At 36.5% G+C, this 17,299-nt stretch overlaps 1 protein-coding gene and 1 long non-coding RNA gene across 2 annotated transcripts; both read right to left on the bottom strand.

Moving 5' to 3' along the window:
• Positions 1-203: 203 nt before the first annotated feature.
• On the bottom strand, positions 204-7,223 carry LOC309476385. Its single transcript, XR_014198091.1, has 6 exons — positions 5,180-7,223; positions 5,013-5,083; positions 4,830-4,931; positions 4,194-4,283; positions 1,547-4,055; positions 204-1,501 (listed from the first exon to the last, which is right to left on the bottom strand). It is a non-coding gene; the product is annotated as an uncharacterized lncRNA (long non-coding RNA).
• Positions 7,224-8,351: 1,128 nt separating this feature from the next.
• Positions 8,352-16,748, bottom strand: LOC309476171 (CD48 antigen-like). The gene is made up of 6 exons (XM_082139407.1): positions 16,489-16,748; positions 15,967-16,275; positions 13,446-13,724; positions 13,260-13,370; positions 10,392-10,447; positions 8,352-8,555 (listed from the first exon to the last, which is right to left on the bottom strand). Exons 1-6 carry the CDS (start codon positions 16,547-16,549, stop codon positions 8,505-8,507), a joined length of 867 nt encoding a protein of 288 aa, XP_081995533.1. The 5' UTR covers positions 16,550-16,748; the 3' UTR covers positions 8,352-8,504.
• Positions 16,749-17,299: the final 551 nt, after the last annotated feature.

Genomic DNA, 17,299 nt, shown 5'->3' with positions numbered 1-17,299 from the left:
TGCAAAAAAAATGTGCTAAAATAGTCATGGTGAGAGATAAAGATCAAACTAAGAGCAGAGTTGAAAAAAAAAAAAAAAACCTGAAGAACTGATTAAAGTTCACATTTATTTTTGCAACTGTGAGAGTGACTGTGGACAATTTAATTGTTCTTAGTTTTTCATTTCCCACTATATTTACAGTGTGTGCAGAATTATTAGGCACATTGATTTTCTGATCATATTTTATTCCCAGGAACATTTTGCCAATTCCAAACCATATTAATCTTAATAACTACTATTCATTTTGTATTTAATCATTTATAAGTGATATATAATTGGTCATGAAGGCTGGAAATGAAAAACGCCTTATATTCAGGTGTGCAGAATTATTAGGCAAGTTTTTTTTACAGATAAAATAAGCCAAAAAAGAGATTTAACAAAGACTAAAAAGTCAAAAATGATTAAATCCCCATGAGAAGAGTGCAATACTAATGCAATACTAGAGATTGCAGTTAAGGCATGACCATTGGACAGTGAAATGCTCATTAGGTCAGCAGGGTCAGACAAAAACAGGTGGAGAAGAAAATACACATGTTAACTGCAAAAGAATGAAGCATTAAGGTGAAGAATTAAGTGTGAAACCATCAGGAACCCTTTAGTCTCCAGCGCCACCATTTTCCAGAACTGTAATCTACCTGGAGTCTCCAGAAGAGCAAGGTGTCAGGATTTTTTGAGATGTGAACAGATATGTACAGGTTGCACATAATTGAAAACACTAAACATACTCATAAAGTTGATCCATAAATGGAATTTATTTGTATTTGTTTTCGAAAAAAATTTTTTTTCATTTTTTGGAGCAATTTCATACTTCCGGTTTGAAAAGCAAAGTCGAAGCAACGTCACAGATTCTGACATCAATGCGTAATACCGGCAAGTTCCGGAGTGGTGATTGGCTGCCAGGGCTCCAGAAAGGGCTGGACGAATAAGCTGACGTCAACAGTTTTTGCATTTATTTATGACAAAGAGCTCATTCGATCTAATAACTGTGCATGTTACTGTATGCATGCATGAGATATAATTGAGGCATTATGCATGAGACAGTATCACTGGTGTCGGATGGTAGATTTTGCTGTATTTGGCCGAACGATTGTTTGGGTGGCCAATGTATTAGATTTATCTCATACATAAAATAATTAAGTTTGACCAGAGTTCGTGTGGGGAGAAGAATTTATTGAAGGTTTGTACTGTAGCAGTTCTTCAGCAGTGTTGGTAATGTCCAATAACAGAACACCACTCGGGTTCAGATCAGGGGGGCCATTGAAGTCCCCCAGTAGAACGACGGAGTCCCCAGTCGGAGCACTTTCCAGCACCCCTCACCCAGAGTCTCCAAGATGGCCGGGTACTCTACACTGCCGTTTGGCCCATAGGCGCACACGACAGTGACAGACCTATCCCCGACCCGAAGGCGCAGGGAAGCGACCCTCTCGTTCACCAGGGTGAACTCCAACACATGGCGGCTGAGCTGGGGGGGCTATAAGCAAACCCACACCAGCCCGCCACCTCTCACCATGGGCAACTCCAGAGTGGTGAAGAGTCCATCCTCTCTCAAGGAGTGTGGTTCCAGAGCCCAAGCCGTGCGTGGAGGTGATCCCAACTATCTCTAGTCGGAATATCTGAACCTCACGCACAATCTCAGGCTCCTTCCCCGCCAGAGAGGTGACGTTCCATGTCCCTAGAGCTAGATTCCGCGTCCAGGGATCGGATTGTCGAGGCCCCCGCCTTCGACTGCCGCCCGATCCACTAAGCACCGGCCCCTTACGGTCCCTCCTGCAGGTGGTGGGTCCACTGGAGGGCGCCCCCACGTCGCTCCTTCGGGCTGAGCCCGAATACGAGCCCCAACCCCGGGCCTGGTTCCAGGGTGGGGCCCCGGCTGCGCCATGCCGGGCGACGTCACGGTCCTCAAATTTATAGGCATCATAACAGTAGCGGCTTGTCAATAGAGGGCGCTGGGGCACCGCCCCCATCAAAATTCCAGAAATATACATGTATACAAAAATTATATAAAAATGGAATAAAAATAAAAAATAAAATAGTTTACTCATACAATGTAAGTAGTAAGAGCCTCAGCATTTAATAAAAACTGGCTATAATCGGTTAACTATTTTCTTTATTATGTTTTTCAATAAGTTTTATGCGGTTTCATTTGAGAGGGACGCCGGACAAATGGATGTCTATCTGAGTCCTTATATTTTCGGGCAGCATGTGACCTGAATTGGTTTCTTAAAGTTTATCCTCCGGACGCAGGTCGCTGCGTCCCTGGCGAATCAGAATTGGATACATGTTATTTTATCCAATCTGACACCTGCCATTCAATTCAACACTCTTTGCCACTACTGCGAGTGCGAGTGCGCGGGCGACACCGTCACTCCGACTCTGTCAAAACCTTGCTAGGCTGATCATTTTCGTAGAGAGAATGGCAGAAGTTAAACCAAATTATGTCATTGATTTACAAAAAAAAAAAACCTTTCACAAGGTGTTTGCTGGAAGAAAAAAAAGGATGAAGGATCTCCGACCGGACCAACCCGATTTATAGATCCAGCAGCAGGCCAGTGACGACGAAGCTACACCCGGAGCTTCACCTGCGCTTGTTATGAGAAACGGAGGTGGCTGGCTTTATTTGCTTATTTGTTATGCTGTTCAATTCATTGCATTTTGATGTTCATGTCATGTATTTGTACTCAATATATAATCTAACTGTACATATCTGTTCTGTTACAGTTAGTAACTGAACTGTAGATCACATTTGTACAATTATATGAAAAAAAGATGACTGAAATAAATGATAAACTCTAAAATTTCAACTTTTATCTTTTTCAGGTTTGATTCTAATCATAATGTAACATTATTTGAAAAAAAAAAATTTCAGTACAAAAAACTTTTTTATTGTTAGAATTGTGATTTCATAAATTTAGATATGAATCCAACTGGAAAATCTTGTGAAAAGATATCTTTCAGTTAGTCAAATAGCATATAGTGGAGCTCTATAGCCATCTAGTATCTAAAATGATAATTTTTTACTTTTAAAAATACATTTTACAAAATATGGGCAAAAAGTTTACACTAAACCATGCAAAATTATCCATGTTATCCCCATGAATGAAAGTTAGAAATATGGGTCTTTTATAAAGTGAATTTTAGAAAATGTTTTTTTGTAAAAAGCCTATTTAAATAAATATTTATTTATTTAAAGAAATTTAAAATATATCATAAATCTTCCAAAAACTGCACAAATGTTGAGTAAAAACATTAATAAACAGTGTAAAATTACATTTGTAAAAAAAAAAAAAAAACTATTATTCTGTTACAAAATTAAATGTTATTGTCTGGGGACCCCAAAGATAACTAGTGTCGTCCCAAATGAAGAAAATCAGAGGGTTAAATACCCCCCCACAAAAAAAGCGCCCAACCAAAAATAATTATCACCAGCCGCCACTGCATCATAAGGGTTTTTTGAACCGCTTTTAGTCTGACCCGTCACCTAATGCGATTAATGACACATGAATGCGATTAATCGCGATTAAATATTTTAATCGTTTGACAGCACTAAAAATATATATATATATATATTTTGGTTTTCCTAATTCTGCATTCGACAAAATAGACAGCTAATGCTGAAGAGTCGTCTGTTAGCTGTTGTAACTGGATGATGATTCTGCCCTTCATTGTCAGCATCCATGTTTTTGCTTAGAGAACAGACTCTCCTGAAACAGACAAAGTCACAGCAGCCTTTTAGTGTTATAGTTTACAGAAAGAACTAAAATACAATAACAGAACTTATTACTAACAACAATAATATGTGGGGTGAAGATGAGGTAAGATATGATGTTGTATGGTGTTTATAGTTTTTAATCAATTAAACAACATAAAAAATATTAGTTAGCAAAACTTTGATATATTGATAATGGTATATTGCTAACCCTTTCCTCCTCCTCCTCCTCCTCCTCCTCCAACGTCAACCCGTTCTGTGTATTAGTGGAGAGCGTCAGCAGTGATGTACAGTCTGGAGGGAATGGCTGCTGCAAATTCAAAATAAAGAATTTTTAACAAAGAATTTTAAATAAAGAACTTCTGTTGGTTTCATCGGCAGTTACATTATGTTTGCCTGCATAACTAACGCATACTTCAGTTAATTTAGTTGATGTCATCTTACTCACCTGTAGATGTTATCACCGTTACTAAGGCAATCACAAAAAGACTCCAAAATACACCTCCGACATTGCAGACGACATAATTCAGACCACAAACTTGAAAATAAAACAAAAGATGAAATTAACAATGCTGGATAAAGGGTTAGTTTACTCAAAATTGTAAATTCTGTCACCATTTACTCACCCTCAACTTGTTCATAACTTATATTAAATTATTTAATGTGCTGTATACAAAAGAAGATATTGAGCAACAAAAAAAGAACATGAGCAACCAAACAGTTACTGGTCCCCATTGACATCCATAGTATTTTTTTTTCTATTATAGATGATTATAGATTATATTATAGATCTATATATATATATTTCATTACCAACATTCTTCAAAATATCTTATTTTATGTTCAGAAGAAAGAACTTCATACAGGTTTAACACCTTGTGGGCGAGTAAATGATGACATACATAATTTTCTGTTTAAGGTGTACTATCCCTTTAACTTAGTTTTACTCAGTATTTACGTTGTAGCCTACATCTGCCAAACTAGTTAAGTTGTGAAAGAGGAGACAGAACATACCAAAGATATTATGCTTCTCTTTTTTAAAAGTTTACTATAATTTAGGCGAAGTTAACCTAACGTTACTTACCAGTTGATGTTATCACTATTACTCATAATGACGGCAATGAAAAGGCTCCAACACACACCTCCATCGTAGCAGATTGCAGATGACATTATCCAGATCACAAACCTGAAAATAAATCAAAGCATATACGTGAAAATATTGTTTAAAAACCGCACTTAAACAAGGGTTTCCTCTATCTCACTTTACCTCAGTATTTCACGTTAGTTCGCTGCAGTTAACGTTAAGTTACCGACGACTCCGCCCGCCTGATGAGCTAACTTGCGTTAAAGAGGCAGTGGAACACACAAACATTATTTTTTATCGTTTTAACTAAAGAATATTTTGGCTAATATAGGTGAACTTAACTTACTCACCAGTAATATTATCACCGTGACAGCGACCCGGCCGACAGTCAGGAAAAAAGGCAGTAGCCTAAGGCACCAAAACCATTCTGACGGACAGTCAGGGAAAAAAGGCACTAAAACCATTCAGACGAAAACAAAACGATAAATCATGTTAGTTTGCTGTTAACATAAGTAAAAACATTTGAAAATGTTTGTTTTACATAAAATAGAAATAATATACTAACCTTTTTGGTGAGTTACATGATCTTTTGTCCGTGCAATAACTGCCACTTCAACCCGTCAAAAAAAATAAAAATACAAAAAATACAAAACAAACCTTTGAAAGGAAATCTCTCTTGCCATTGGTCAGTTTTTTGCGGGCAAGTTCACTACTGTAAATTGATTTACAGTAGGGAAGAATTACAGTAGTGACTATATATTTTCCCATAATCCTTTGCTGTTTACAGTAACATACTGTATACATATTTTACAGTATCTTACTCTACATATTACAGTCAAATACTGTTCAAATGACAGAAACCCGTTACAGTGTATATATAACATACTCTATAACAACTTACAGTTAAAAAGAAGGATTTGTTTAGTTTTCACAGATTCAATTATAGTATTTAAATATTTTGTATAATATATTAATTTTCCCTTTTGAGATTCTTCACTGTTTGAAACACAATAGACTCGGAGTGACACTTTAAAATAAAATGAAAAAATCTATTAATAATGGAAGCATTAATTAAATGTAAATCAGTAAACTAAAATTGACAAAAAATATGTTAAATGTATTTTTTTTATGAATGCATTGATAATTTTTCAGTGCCACTCCTGGTCTGTTAAGGGAGTACATTTAACAATTACTGAAAAGCTTAACTATTTAAACAAACGGTTTAATTAATACAGCAGGAGCCCTGACTCTGTTGATAACACTCAGCATTAAATCTTTATGTTAATATGGCTTCATTAGTTAATTTATATAACACCATTAATACAGTAAATTGAAATGCAATGATGCATCAGTTTTATATGCAGACGTAAGACTGTTTCTTTCTCTTTTTAACTCTGTGATTCTTTCTTTGTTTTCTCACAGATGTTGAGGAAAATAACGAAACAAACGATCCTTTGAAAGAGGAGATTGCCAACAATGATGATTTATAGACATTGTAACAATAGACACATAAACATTATTTGAAGTCAACCCATGTGTGCTTTTGAGATGTGAAACTAATAAGTGAAGACTTTTGTTTGATTTGGCATAAATACAGAAGCATGCTTTCATTCATTATGAAGTTGATGTTATAGTCTGCTGTTTGCACTGATGCTGATGATACTGGTTTCTTGTTTTTAAGAGACAGTTTGACTGTTTAGTGTAATTTATCATGTTGCACTCTGTAAAAAGGCTTGATTACTGTTACACTTTTACAGAAAATTCCAGAAATAATCTTATACTGAACTTAAAGTGTAAATGCTTTTATTCTTGTTTTATATAAAGCACTTACACTGTTACATTATAATTTTAGTTTTTATTCAATATAACATGCTTAATTTGTTTATGATTGCCTTCTTGAAAACCTTGCAAGAATATAGACACCACATTACTATTATTTTTTAAGTAAATCTCTGTCTCCTAATAAGATGTGAATATCTTAAATGCAAAGTGAGTGTTTTGATGAAGACTATATGTATTAAATGTATTAATACATAATGTATTAAATGGTCTTAGTGTTGCTCTGATGTTCTGTGTTCATACAGGAGTTAAAGATAATTTTACTGACACTTAAATCATTCAGCTTTTGCTTTTTTATAAATATTCTAGCATAAAACGCATCAGTTTTTTCATTTCTCATTGTGGATGAGTATTAAGAGAATAAAACCTTGTGTTGCATATTGTGTTCAAGTTAGATGCATAATAATGGATTTAAAGAATTGATCTATTTGAAATCAAATGAAATAAGGCATTTATACTATGTACTACAGTACACCCAAGTGCTTTATCAATAATCAATACACTGAAATATAAACCTTAGACTTCACACACACACACACACACACACACACACACACACACACACACACACACACACATCTGAAGCGATAGAAAAGTCCTCGGGACCGCATCACTAGACGCAACCTGCATTGGTGTACAAGGCCGAGGTCCACCATTCTCCCGTTGAATGGTTGCTAGTAGGCCTACACACACGTGTCCGTGGCTGATGGCCAACCAACCGCCCGCAGTCAGAGTCTAGCCCTGGCAGCATCGCGGGGAAAGATGCACTGAAACTTTTGCACCACGAAAACAAACGCGCGTCCCATCATTGCTCTCTCATCTACTACGCGATATCACAGTTTGACACATGTCTATCATTGGAAAGTTCCACGTGGTGTCATGAATAATTAAGAACAAGTGTCTTCTCATTGGATAAGAAAACTCTGTCATGAATAATTATGAGACACCGATGAGTCATCAAAGTACTATTAGACGGTTGGTCTGGGAACGCCCCCGGGAACGCCCCGTCACGTGATGTGAATTTAGCCCGTGGGGGAAAACATTGCCTTGGCGCTCATTGAAATACACAGGACAATCATGCCGAAGAGTTGCTGTGTCGTTTTCTGTACCACCAATAAACAAACAAATTATGAATTTAAGTTCTACATTCTTCCTAATAAACACACAGAACCGGAAAGAAGGACAGGGACTTGTAATTTTTGAGATTACTGTGTGAGTAGATCCCTGTGTGATATAGTAGTGGGTGTTAAACTCATATTAGGCAGTGGGCCAGATTTGTCTACATCCCTTACGAAAAAGAACTATAGTAATCCTATAAGATTTCTATAGTAGTGTATAATACTTCTGTGATGTTCTGTAATACCTCTATAGTACTTCTATAGTATGTCCCAAAACTCCACCCTCGCCACGCCAGACCACGCCCCCAACTATGACTAGATGCCGACTGTATGTATAGTGCTCTGCTATGTCACAGCCTGTGACGTGGACACGATGAATATTTTAAACCCGGAAGATGAAAATAGCGGAAAAAAAACTAAAAATGAACCATTTCCCCCTACTATAAAATCTAACAGATGCTAACATTGTCTTCAATGGTGTTCAACACACATACCTCTGTTAAAATCTCAGAAAGGGTTTCATGACCCTTTAATGAACAGACAAAATATTTGGTTGTGACCAAAAGTGGATATGGAATCGATATCAGTCTAAAGGAATCAAAAGGCGTGATTTAAATCAACAACCGTTAATTTAATTTAATTTAAAAGTAATACAGTGTAAAACACAAATGCCAATATGAGTACATCATTTGCAAACAAACAGAATCAGAGAGTTTGATCATTTATCTGTGATTAAACATGTATAAACCACCTCCGTCATTTCAGATTTCTGTAGGAAAACACAAACACAAAAGGTCAAAGGAGAAAAACAAGCCTGCATGTTTCTAATGCAAAACCTGCAGGAGCTCAAAATTAATAAATGACAGAAATTTGCTGCAGATTCATCGCTAGATATTACGGCTTATGAGTCAGTGATTCTCACATTGGTCTTGTGTTTGTATATAATGGAGGGTCTCTGTCTTTTATGTTCTTGGGACTTTTATTATGAAATGTTAGAAGACAAGAGCAGCTTTCATAAAAGTGACAAAAAATAAAAGCAAGTGTGACTGTGGGGGGAAAAAACATGTTCAACATCAGATATCAGGACAAGAGCCAATATAGGCAGAGCCGCCTTAACCTAATGTAAGGCCCCGGGGCTGAGAGGTTTTGTAGGCCCCCCATCCCCTCGATTTATAGAGTCTCATTTTAAAAAAGTAATATCTAGGTAATCTACATCACAGAATGCATTAATTTCTTTCGAGACCTACAACAGTGAGTTTTTTTAATATTGTTTTCAATTTTAACATTGTTATTAACATATCGCTGAGCACATAAACACAAGACACTTTATTTAACAACCACACACAGCAACTAAATTTCAACTTTATGTAAATGAGAAGCGATTTTCGCGAGCGACAACCAATAGGAAAGAAGCCTTTCAGTGAAGCTCAGCTCCCGTCACCGTCTCGAGTGCAGTGCATGCAAGACAGAGGAGTTCGAGGGCGATTTCACCGTTTTATATGATTTACTGTAACTAACCACAAACATGGATATAATAAAATGATGCATGGAAAAGAAACTGTCGACAGTCTCAGTGAGTTTATGCTGGATTTAGTGCGTAAATCATTTTGTTTACAAATTAGACGCTTTGCAGTTGTTATATACATGTTAAAGATTTTATTTTGGATGTGTTTAATTGTGATTATATTGGCTGGGTTTATAAAAGTTTATAAAATTGAAAGGATCATTGCTTGGTACATTTGGAAACAAAGCTCGTCTATTTCTAAATGTAATCGCGTGCATCGCTGATGATTATACTGTCCGTGTGTTGAAAAAAAACTTAGATTAAATTTAACACACTTGCAACAGACACACCCCAAAGCGGAGACGTTACAGCGTTGCCAGCGGCACTGAGCGGACTTTTGCCGCTGTAGTGGACACGCACCATAACGCCTCATTCGCGCCGCGGGACCTCTACGTGCGTAAACGCGTCTTTGCATTGACTTAACATTGAAATCACTCGCGCCTGACGCGCTATTCGCGTTTGGTGTGAACGCACCATAACAATAACATTAGAGCGAAAGCACTACCAACGTCCACAAGCGACTAGCGACATACAGCGACAAAATCTGACAAGTTAAAACAATATGACCATTTCAGCTCATCATGAACCTGAACATGGGAGGCCCCTGAACTTGGGAGGCCCCTGGGCTTCAGCCCAGGTAAGCCCGTGCATTAATGCGGCCTTGAATATAGGGTAAATACAAATAAGTCAGATTTAGCACAGGAAGCTGATGATATATTTATAGAATAACAGCTCTGAATAGGCAATGTCAGTCCTGGATCTCCACTGTCCTGCAGAGTTTCACTCCAACCCTGATAAAAAAAAAAACTCCCCTGCCTATTTCTAGTAATCCTGAAGACATTGGTTAGCTCTTCAGGTGTGTTTGATCAGGGTAGGAACTAAACTTTGCAGGACAGCGGCACTACTGGACCGACGCTGCCTATCTCTTGTTAAACATATATGGCAGCATGTTAATGTGCAGTGTACACATTTTAAACAGTGGTTTAAATTGCTATATGATATGCAGTTGTTTTGCATTGTTCATAAAAAAAATACACTCACTATCATTTGTCCAGTGTGTGTGTAGAGTGTTGCATCAGCGTGAGTCTCGTCTTCAACTGTAATGACAGACATGTTCATTAGAGATCCATTACAAAAGTAGGCCTACATTATCACTAAAAGTAAAGACATAAAAAGATGTTTATAACTCACCAGACAGAAATCACAAACTCAGAGAGAACGAAATAAATGTGTGGAACAACATCTCTAAAAGCCTGAGATAAAATACGAAATACTCTACAATCTGAAAAATATCAATAGATAACATGAGATTTATAAAAAAGAAACTCTTCAGTCAGGGAGAATAAACACAGTTCATGAGCGCGTCTGTGTACGTGAACGCGCTTCACACTGACTAGTCACATGATACAATCGATGAAAACTAACATTTATGAAATCAATGAATCCTTTAGCATGGAAACCATAGTTTAGTCCGAATTAGTTACTATTGTCATTATAAATAAGTGAAAAAACTAAAAACATTTGTAATCATATTTTTATTAAGAATTGCAGTTATATGTATTACATACATCAATAGAAATAGAGTGCAATACACTGAACTCTTTTTGATTTTAAATGCCATCCCACACGCCCACGGTCACCTCGTAAAACCCCCTTATCTACGGTGGCCCAGTAGTGCACAACACAACGAAATTTAAACAGCCAACATAAGTGCACAACACAACGAAATGAATCCAGGACTGGGCCCTCATTAAATTATGGAATAATTTTTTTAAACATTTTAAAATAGGCCTATTTGTGGAAATATGTAATATTTGAGTTACATAAAAGCTTTTATTTGTTTCTTCCTAATTGTCCTTGAAATAGTGGTAAAAAAAAACAAAAAACACCCCCAACACAAAAATGGTTTGGCCACTGATAAAAATGTTATGTTGTCATTTGATTTGAAGTTCAGTACGCTCAAAATATCCGGTCAGCACAAGCCCGGTGCTCAGAAAAGGAAAGAAAAGAGAAGAAGAAAATAGAGGCCTGGGAGATTTTCTAAACAAATATTTTTAAAAAAGGTGGTGAAGGTGAAGCTGGAACTAGTAAAGTCAACGTAGAGCAAGGTAAAAAAAACAGCGCAGCCAATGTTCACGAGCCTTGTCAGCGGTTTTCCTGCATTGACATTTTTTTGGTGGCCGCCAAAGCAAATTTTTGTCCCGTCAAAGCCTTATTTGATCGGCGAGTGATAGAATGTAGAATAGAATGAGTGCTGATCGCCTGACAGGGCGCATAACGAATAGAGAGAGAGAGAGAGAGCCCCGGCCGCACACGCGCACTCACGTTTTCAAACAACACGTCAAGCGCTGTCTTGCTCTCTCTCCCTCGCGCATAATAAAGGGATAGTTCACTTTGAAATTAATTTTTGGTATGTTTTAGCTTACCTCAAGGGCATCCAAGATGTAGGTGTCTTTTTTTCCGCAGTAGTTTCAATTTTGATATTTTTAGGTCAAACCGTTCTTGTCTGTCAGTCATATAATGCAGGTCTATGGTCATTATCTCAAAGAGCAAGCACAGAGTCCAAATTAAAACAATTCCCCGTCGTCCAAATTAAACAATTCCACATCGTAAGTACCCATTGATGGCCTAAGACACGAAACGAGCGGTTTGTGTGAGAAAACGAACAGTATTTATATCGTTTTTACCTCTTATACACAGCCATGTTGAAGTGATCTGATCTGACGTGTACGCAGACTGGTGCATAGATATATACACACTAGAGGTCGCCTTGTCTACGGCAGTTCATTGGAACGAATGTCTTTAAGGCGACATCTAGTGTATATATCTATGCACCAGTCTGCGTACACGTCAGATCAGATCACTTGGACATGGCTGTGTATAAGAGGTAAAAACGATATAAATACTGTTCGTTTTCTCACACAAACCGCTCGTTTCGTGTCTTAGGCCATCAATGTGTACTTACAATGGGGAATTGCTTAATTGCTTACAAGTATACTTGAAGTATAAAACTACTAAACTAGTAGTTTACTGAGAGTATACTTCAAAGTGTACTTTCATAAACTAAAAAAGTTCTACAAGTATTAAAATAGTAAACTACTCTTATACTTATAAGTTCACTTGTAGTTCAGATGCAGTACAAATGAGAAACATAGTTGTGAACTAGTTGTGCACTCAGTGTACTACTGTCATACTTAAACATACTTTTATATACTAAAAAGTCGGACAATTTAGTCCCAATCAGTACTGAAATAGTACGCTTACAAGTTTACTTATAGTACATTGATATTAGTATACTTAAAGTATACTACATAAAGTATACTTAAAATGTACTTGAACACACAAGTATACTTCTTTTTCATAAAGTTAGCTACCAATTTAGTTATAAAAAGCTCCAAGCTATCTATTTTCACTCAGAATCTAGCGTTAACTATTATTAGCTAACATTCGTTGAATCTGTTTGTCACTTGATTTGTTTTAGTTTTGTCATCAAGTTGTGGCTACAGTTCCCTGTTTTATGGAAATCTTAAAGGGATGCAGCATTATTTGTTATTTCTTGTTTGCTATTAATCTCAACATAACACATTGTTTTCTCATGATCTAGACAGTTGAGATAACAAGAAAGAAATAATAATAATGCACCTCTTAGGGCTTCTGTACTTTTTTGATTGGATGGTTAAAAATGTATCCTGGTTTGAAAACTCCCAAAAATTGGGAAACGCCGCTTTTTGTTTCGTAAAATCCTATACTGCACCTATGCACACCTGAAGTACACTTCGTGCCATGACCATATTACCAGCAGAGCGGTTTTTTTCTACTGATTCAATGCCCCATAGTCAAATATTCCTTGCTTTAAAACATGTATTTTTACAGATATCTCAGCAGTTAGAGGTATCAGGTTATACTTGCCATCTTGGTCTGTTTTCCTGCAGATGCAGAAGATCCCAACAGCAACAATCATCAGAGATCCAGCAGCAGCAGCAGCAGAGATCAACACTATCAGAGAGACTGGAGGATGTGCTGGGAAGATAAAGAGAGACATCAATTTAGGTGAATATGCAGCCTATATAAACACAAATATCACCACTGTCGTACCTGCACATGTGTGACAGAGTTGAGTGATGTCCAGATGTGTGGTCTGGTTGCTGATGGGATTGTTCAGCACACAGCTGTAGGTGTTTTTATCCTGATATTCCACCTCCAGAGGTAGAGAGAGACTGATGCTGAGATCACACACACTGATGCTGGACAATACACTGATTCCTTTGTACCAGGAGAGAGTCGCATCACTCACATTCAACACTGAACACAGCAGTGAACATGATGATGATGATGATGAACAGTCTCTTTTGATTACAGGAACAGGCAGACGAGCTGGAAAACAAGAGAATAAATGAGAATGAATGACGATATTCTGTAATCTGTAATTTTACTTTTACTTAAGTATGTTTCGTTTGAAGTATTATACTTTGATTCATTTCAAATCATAACTATTCGTTACTGAGTAATTTTTTTTTATTAAATTAAAAATAATACGGGGAGGGGGGGATAAAATGGCGCTCCTGAAACTACTGCATTGATTGATTGAAGAGCGGGAAAACAAACACGCAAAAAAGGAAACGGACAAATAGAGATGCCAGTGATGTAGACCCAGCTGAAAGCGAAACATGTTGATTCTTATGAAGCGAACCCCTGGCCAGTATGGGAGTATTTGGATTAGAAAATATGAACCCAGCCAACATTTGTATGTGGGGCCCATATCCATATGGGTATAAAATGAGCTGAAAAATGGGGCCCCATGTAGCATTGTCCGCAGGTTACATAATGCCCCCATGTTAATTGCCCAGATGAATTTCATGTGGGATTGGACTTGGTACTAGGTGGGATCCAAGTGGGCAACATGCACAAGACCCATCTCGGTCCCAGCTTAATGCGTGGTTGTCCTCGAGGATAGATATCCAGTTTGCAAAAAATGTGGACGCAAAGTGGCTGCAAAAGGAGGAATCACATAGAACATCATCCCTCCATGCACAAAAAGATATGTCCCGTTTATAACTTAAGGCCGAATGATTTCTGTGATGGAGAGGGAATCCCAGAACAGATGTCACGTAAAACACGCAAACTGATGGATGGATGGATGGATGGATGGATGAATAAATTGAAAGTAGAGCTGTACAATAAATCAAATAGCGATAAGGTCTGTTAATATTAAAGCGCAAAAAAAACTGCTATATAAATATATAATATGCTTCTTCTGCGGGTCTGTGTGAATCGGTGTGCTGTGAATGATATGGTTTAATATCAATATATCAATGATAACGGTGTGTAGTTTCGTCTACTACATACGAGTAGGCTACATAACGCGCTCATGGTGTTTTCAGCGTCTCACAAACAATATGAGGATGTGAATACATGAACATGTCCAGAGCTGCTCTGAGAGAACGCATAATGAGCATTTAAATCATTTTATTTGAGAAAAAAACATAGTCAAATACACTCTGAAACAGGTCTTCACTACAACCCGTCAAAATAAAAGTTTGGTTAGAAGAAATTACGACAGAAATATATCAGGCTACTATAATATATTTATATCATAAATATAAATGCCTACAATGTACTTTTCAAAATAATAACAACAACAAGAACAACAACAACAACAACATTTATTCAAACATTATTTATTTTAAATGTTGTCCATGATTAAATTGAATAAATCTCTGTTTTGCAGCATTTTGCCAAAAAATAAAAGAATACAATTTTAAGTTTTCATTTGATTACCACTGTTTTTGCTAATATATTTATTTGGATTAAATCATAAAAAGAAAAATGAATTTTCTGAATAAAATACATTTCATATGACTCCATTATACTTTTTAATAAATTAATGATAAAAATAAGTTGTTAATCTTATTCATAATCAATTATTGAATTTAGTTGATTAGATGTATTATTGAAATTTTAATAAACAAAACAAACAGATGGCTTTAAGTATGTTATAATAAAGCATTTGTTCAACCAAAAAAACCTGTTTTGGTACCCCTGTTTTCATTCATTTAACTGTCATTCTAACTGATAATAATAACCATTGTAAAATATCATTTATTTATATAATAATTGTTTAATACCGTATACGTGATGTCGTGAAACCATGATATTTTCTGGGACTGCTATTCGTGATAACCCTACACGGGAGAGTCCCCCGCCCCACTCCTGCTGTTAAAAAAGTAACTCAGTAACTTTTAAGTAATTTTAAAGTAAATTTTAAATGAGCTACTTTTTACTTTTACTTTAGTAGATTTTAAGACCGGTAATTGTATTTGTCCTTAAGTAAAATTTCATTGAAGTAGTACTTTTACTTGAGTATAATATTTTATTACTCTTTCCACCTCTGGTAAATATCATAGAATATTTTTTATGCTTAATTTCCATTCAAGGTATTAATTGATCAAATGATATGAAAAAAATAAAATAAAATAAAATGAGCTGTTTATGTGTCTAGGATGCACAAATGCTAGCTATGTTATTAGCCTTAGCAAGACTAAAGGAGTCGGCAATGTTATTCCAGGTTAAAAATAATTAATATGCTTCCTTTCTTAAAATCTAGTTCTCTACTCACCATAGACGGTAAGATTGAATGTGTTGAGCGGTGTCTCTGATCTGGTGCTGGTGACTGTATAAAGTCCAGAGTCTGTGGTTCTGGTGTTTGTGATGGTCAGAGATCCAGTCTTCTCATCCAGCTTCAGTCTGTCTCTGAATCTCTCATCAGGAAAATATGTCTTCTTTTCTCTGTTGATTTTAGCTATGAGACTGTTGTGTCCAAAACTCCACATTATCAGATCATCTGTCTGTGTTTCAGTTTCACCAGAGTTTAGAGTGACAGATTCTCCCTCAGTCACTGACTTCACTTCATCAACACCAAACACTCCTGAACAACAAACAGAGGTGTTACTCAGAATTTGGAGATTTACTAGATTGATTTTTATTTTATTTTTTTTTTTTACATTTGGAAACTATTTAAAAATGTACAACTCTTCACTTCACTAACTTCAATATAGCTATATTGCAATAATGTGCAATGACTTAAACCATCTCATTGGCAGAGAAAAATGACAAAAAGTGAAGCCATGGATATACTTACCACTCAGACTCCATAAGCACAAACAGAAGAATATAAACATGTCAAATATTTGTTTTGCCATTTCGCTGATGGGTTTCAAATAACAACGGCTCCTACTTTTGAAAAGGGTAGGTCCTAATACAACAGAAATGTTATGATAAACAGTTTAAGCTGAAGTGGACAGTGCTGCCGGTCTGTCGTGAAGTGGTTTAGTGAAACTCTGAGTGCGATTAAACTCCTCTAGAGGGCTTCAGACTCAGAGACAGCAAGCCAACATTGAATAAACATTGTTTTTCCATCTGAATCATCATTATGGTTGACATTGAAATTTCAATGCAAAATAAATGTTGAATCACTATTACCATATCGATGAAAACATGATGTTATTAATGTTGATGGCAACAATATTGGAACAACATTGATCTATAGTTATCTTTATGATTGATTAAGCATTGATATTTGGTTTACCGGGCGATCGCTGAATGTGTTGAAAAGTCATTGATTTATAGTTGACCGGGAAACGCTGTTGTTGAAAAGTCATCGACATATAGTTGCCCGGGAAATACGATTGAAAATGCATCGATTTTTGGTTGACCGGGAGATCAACACCAACATACTGCACCGGACACAGCTCATTTCTGGACCCTTGGCACAATCGTACAGGTAAGCTTGCTTAATGTTCGATATATGAATGAATTGTACCAAATCAAATACTGTTAGGCTGATCATTAACATGATGGTTAGTGTAGTAAGTTACTACTAGTAACTGACGCAGTGCTGCAGTCACTGAAATAGATTTTTGTTTTACCAACGTGTCAAAATCTGCCAAAAG

This window comes from Leuciscus leuciscus, assembly GCF_965113295.1.
Source record: "Leuciscus leuciscus genome assembly, chromosome: 15".
Classification (NCBI taxonomy): Eukaryota; Metazoa; Chordata; class Actinopteri; order Cypriniformes; family Leuciscidae; genus Leuciscus; species Leuciscus leuciscus.
The sequence above is the reverse complement of the archived record's forward strand: the minus strand, read 5'-3'. Positions and strand labels throughout refer to the sequence as shown.

Coding starts and splice junctions, on each gene's coding strand:
- LOC309476171 (XM_082139407.1), bottom strand. CDS start 16,549: ATGGCAAAACAAATATTTGACATGTTTATATTCTTCTGTTTGTGCTTA. Junction 13,725..15,966: donor ATTCAATCTTACCGTCTATG/GTGAGTAGAGAA, acceptor CTTGTTTTCCAG/CTCGTCTGCCTGTTCCTGTA. Junction 10,448..13,259: donor CAGGAAAACAGACCAAGATG/GCAAGTATAACC, acceptor CTGTCATTACAG/TTGAAGACGAGACTCACGCT.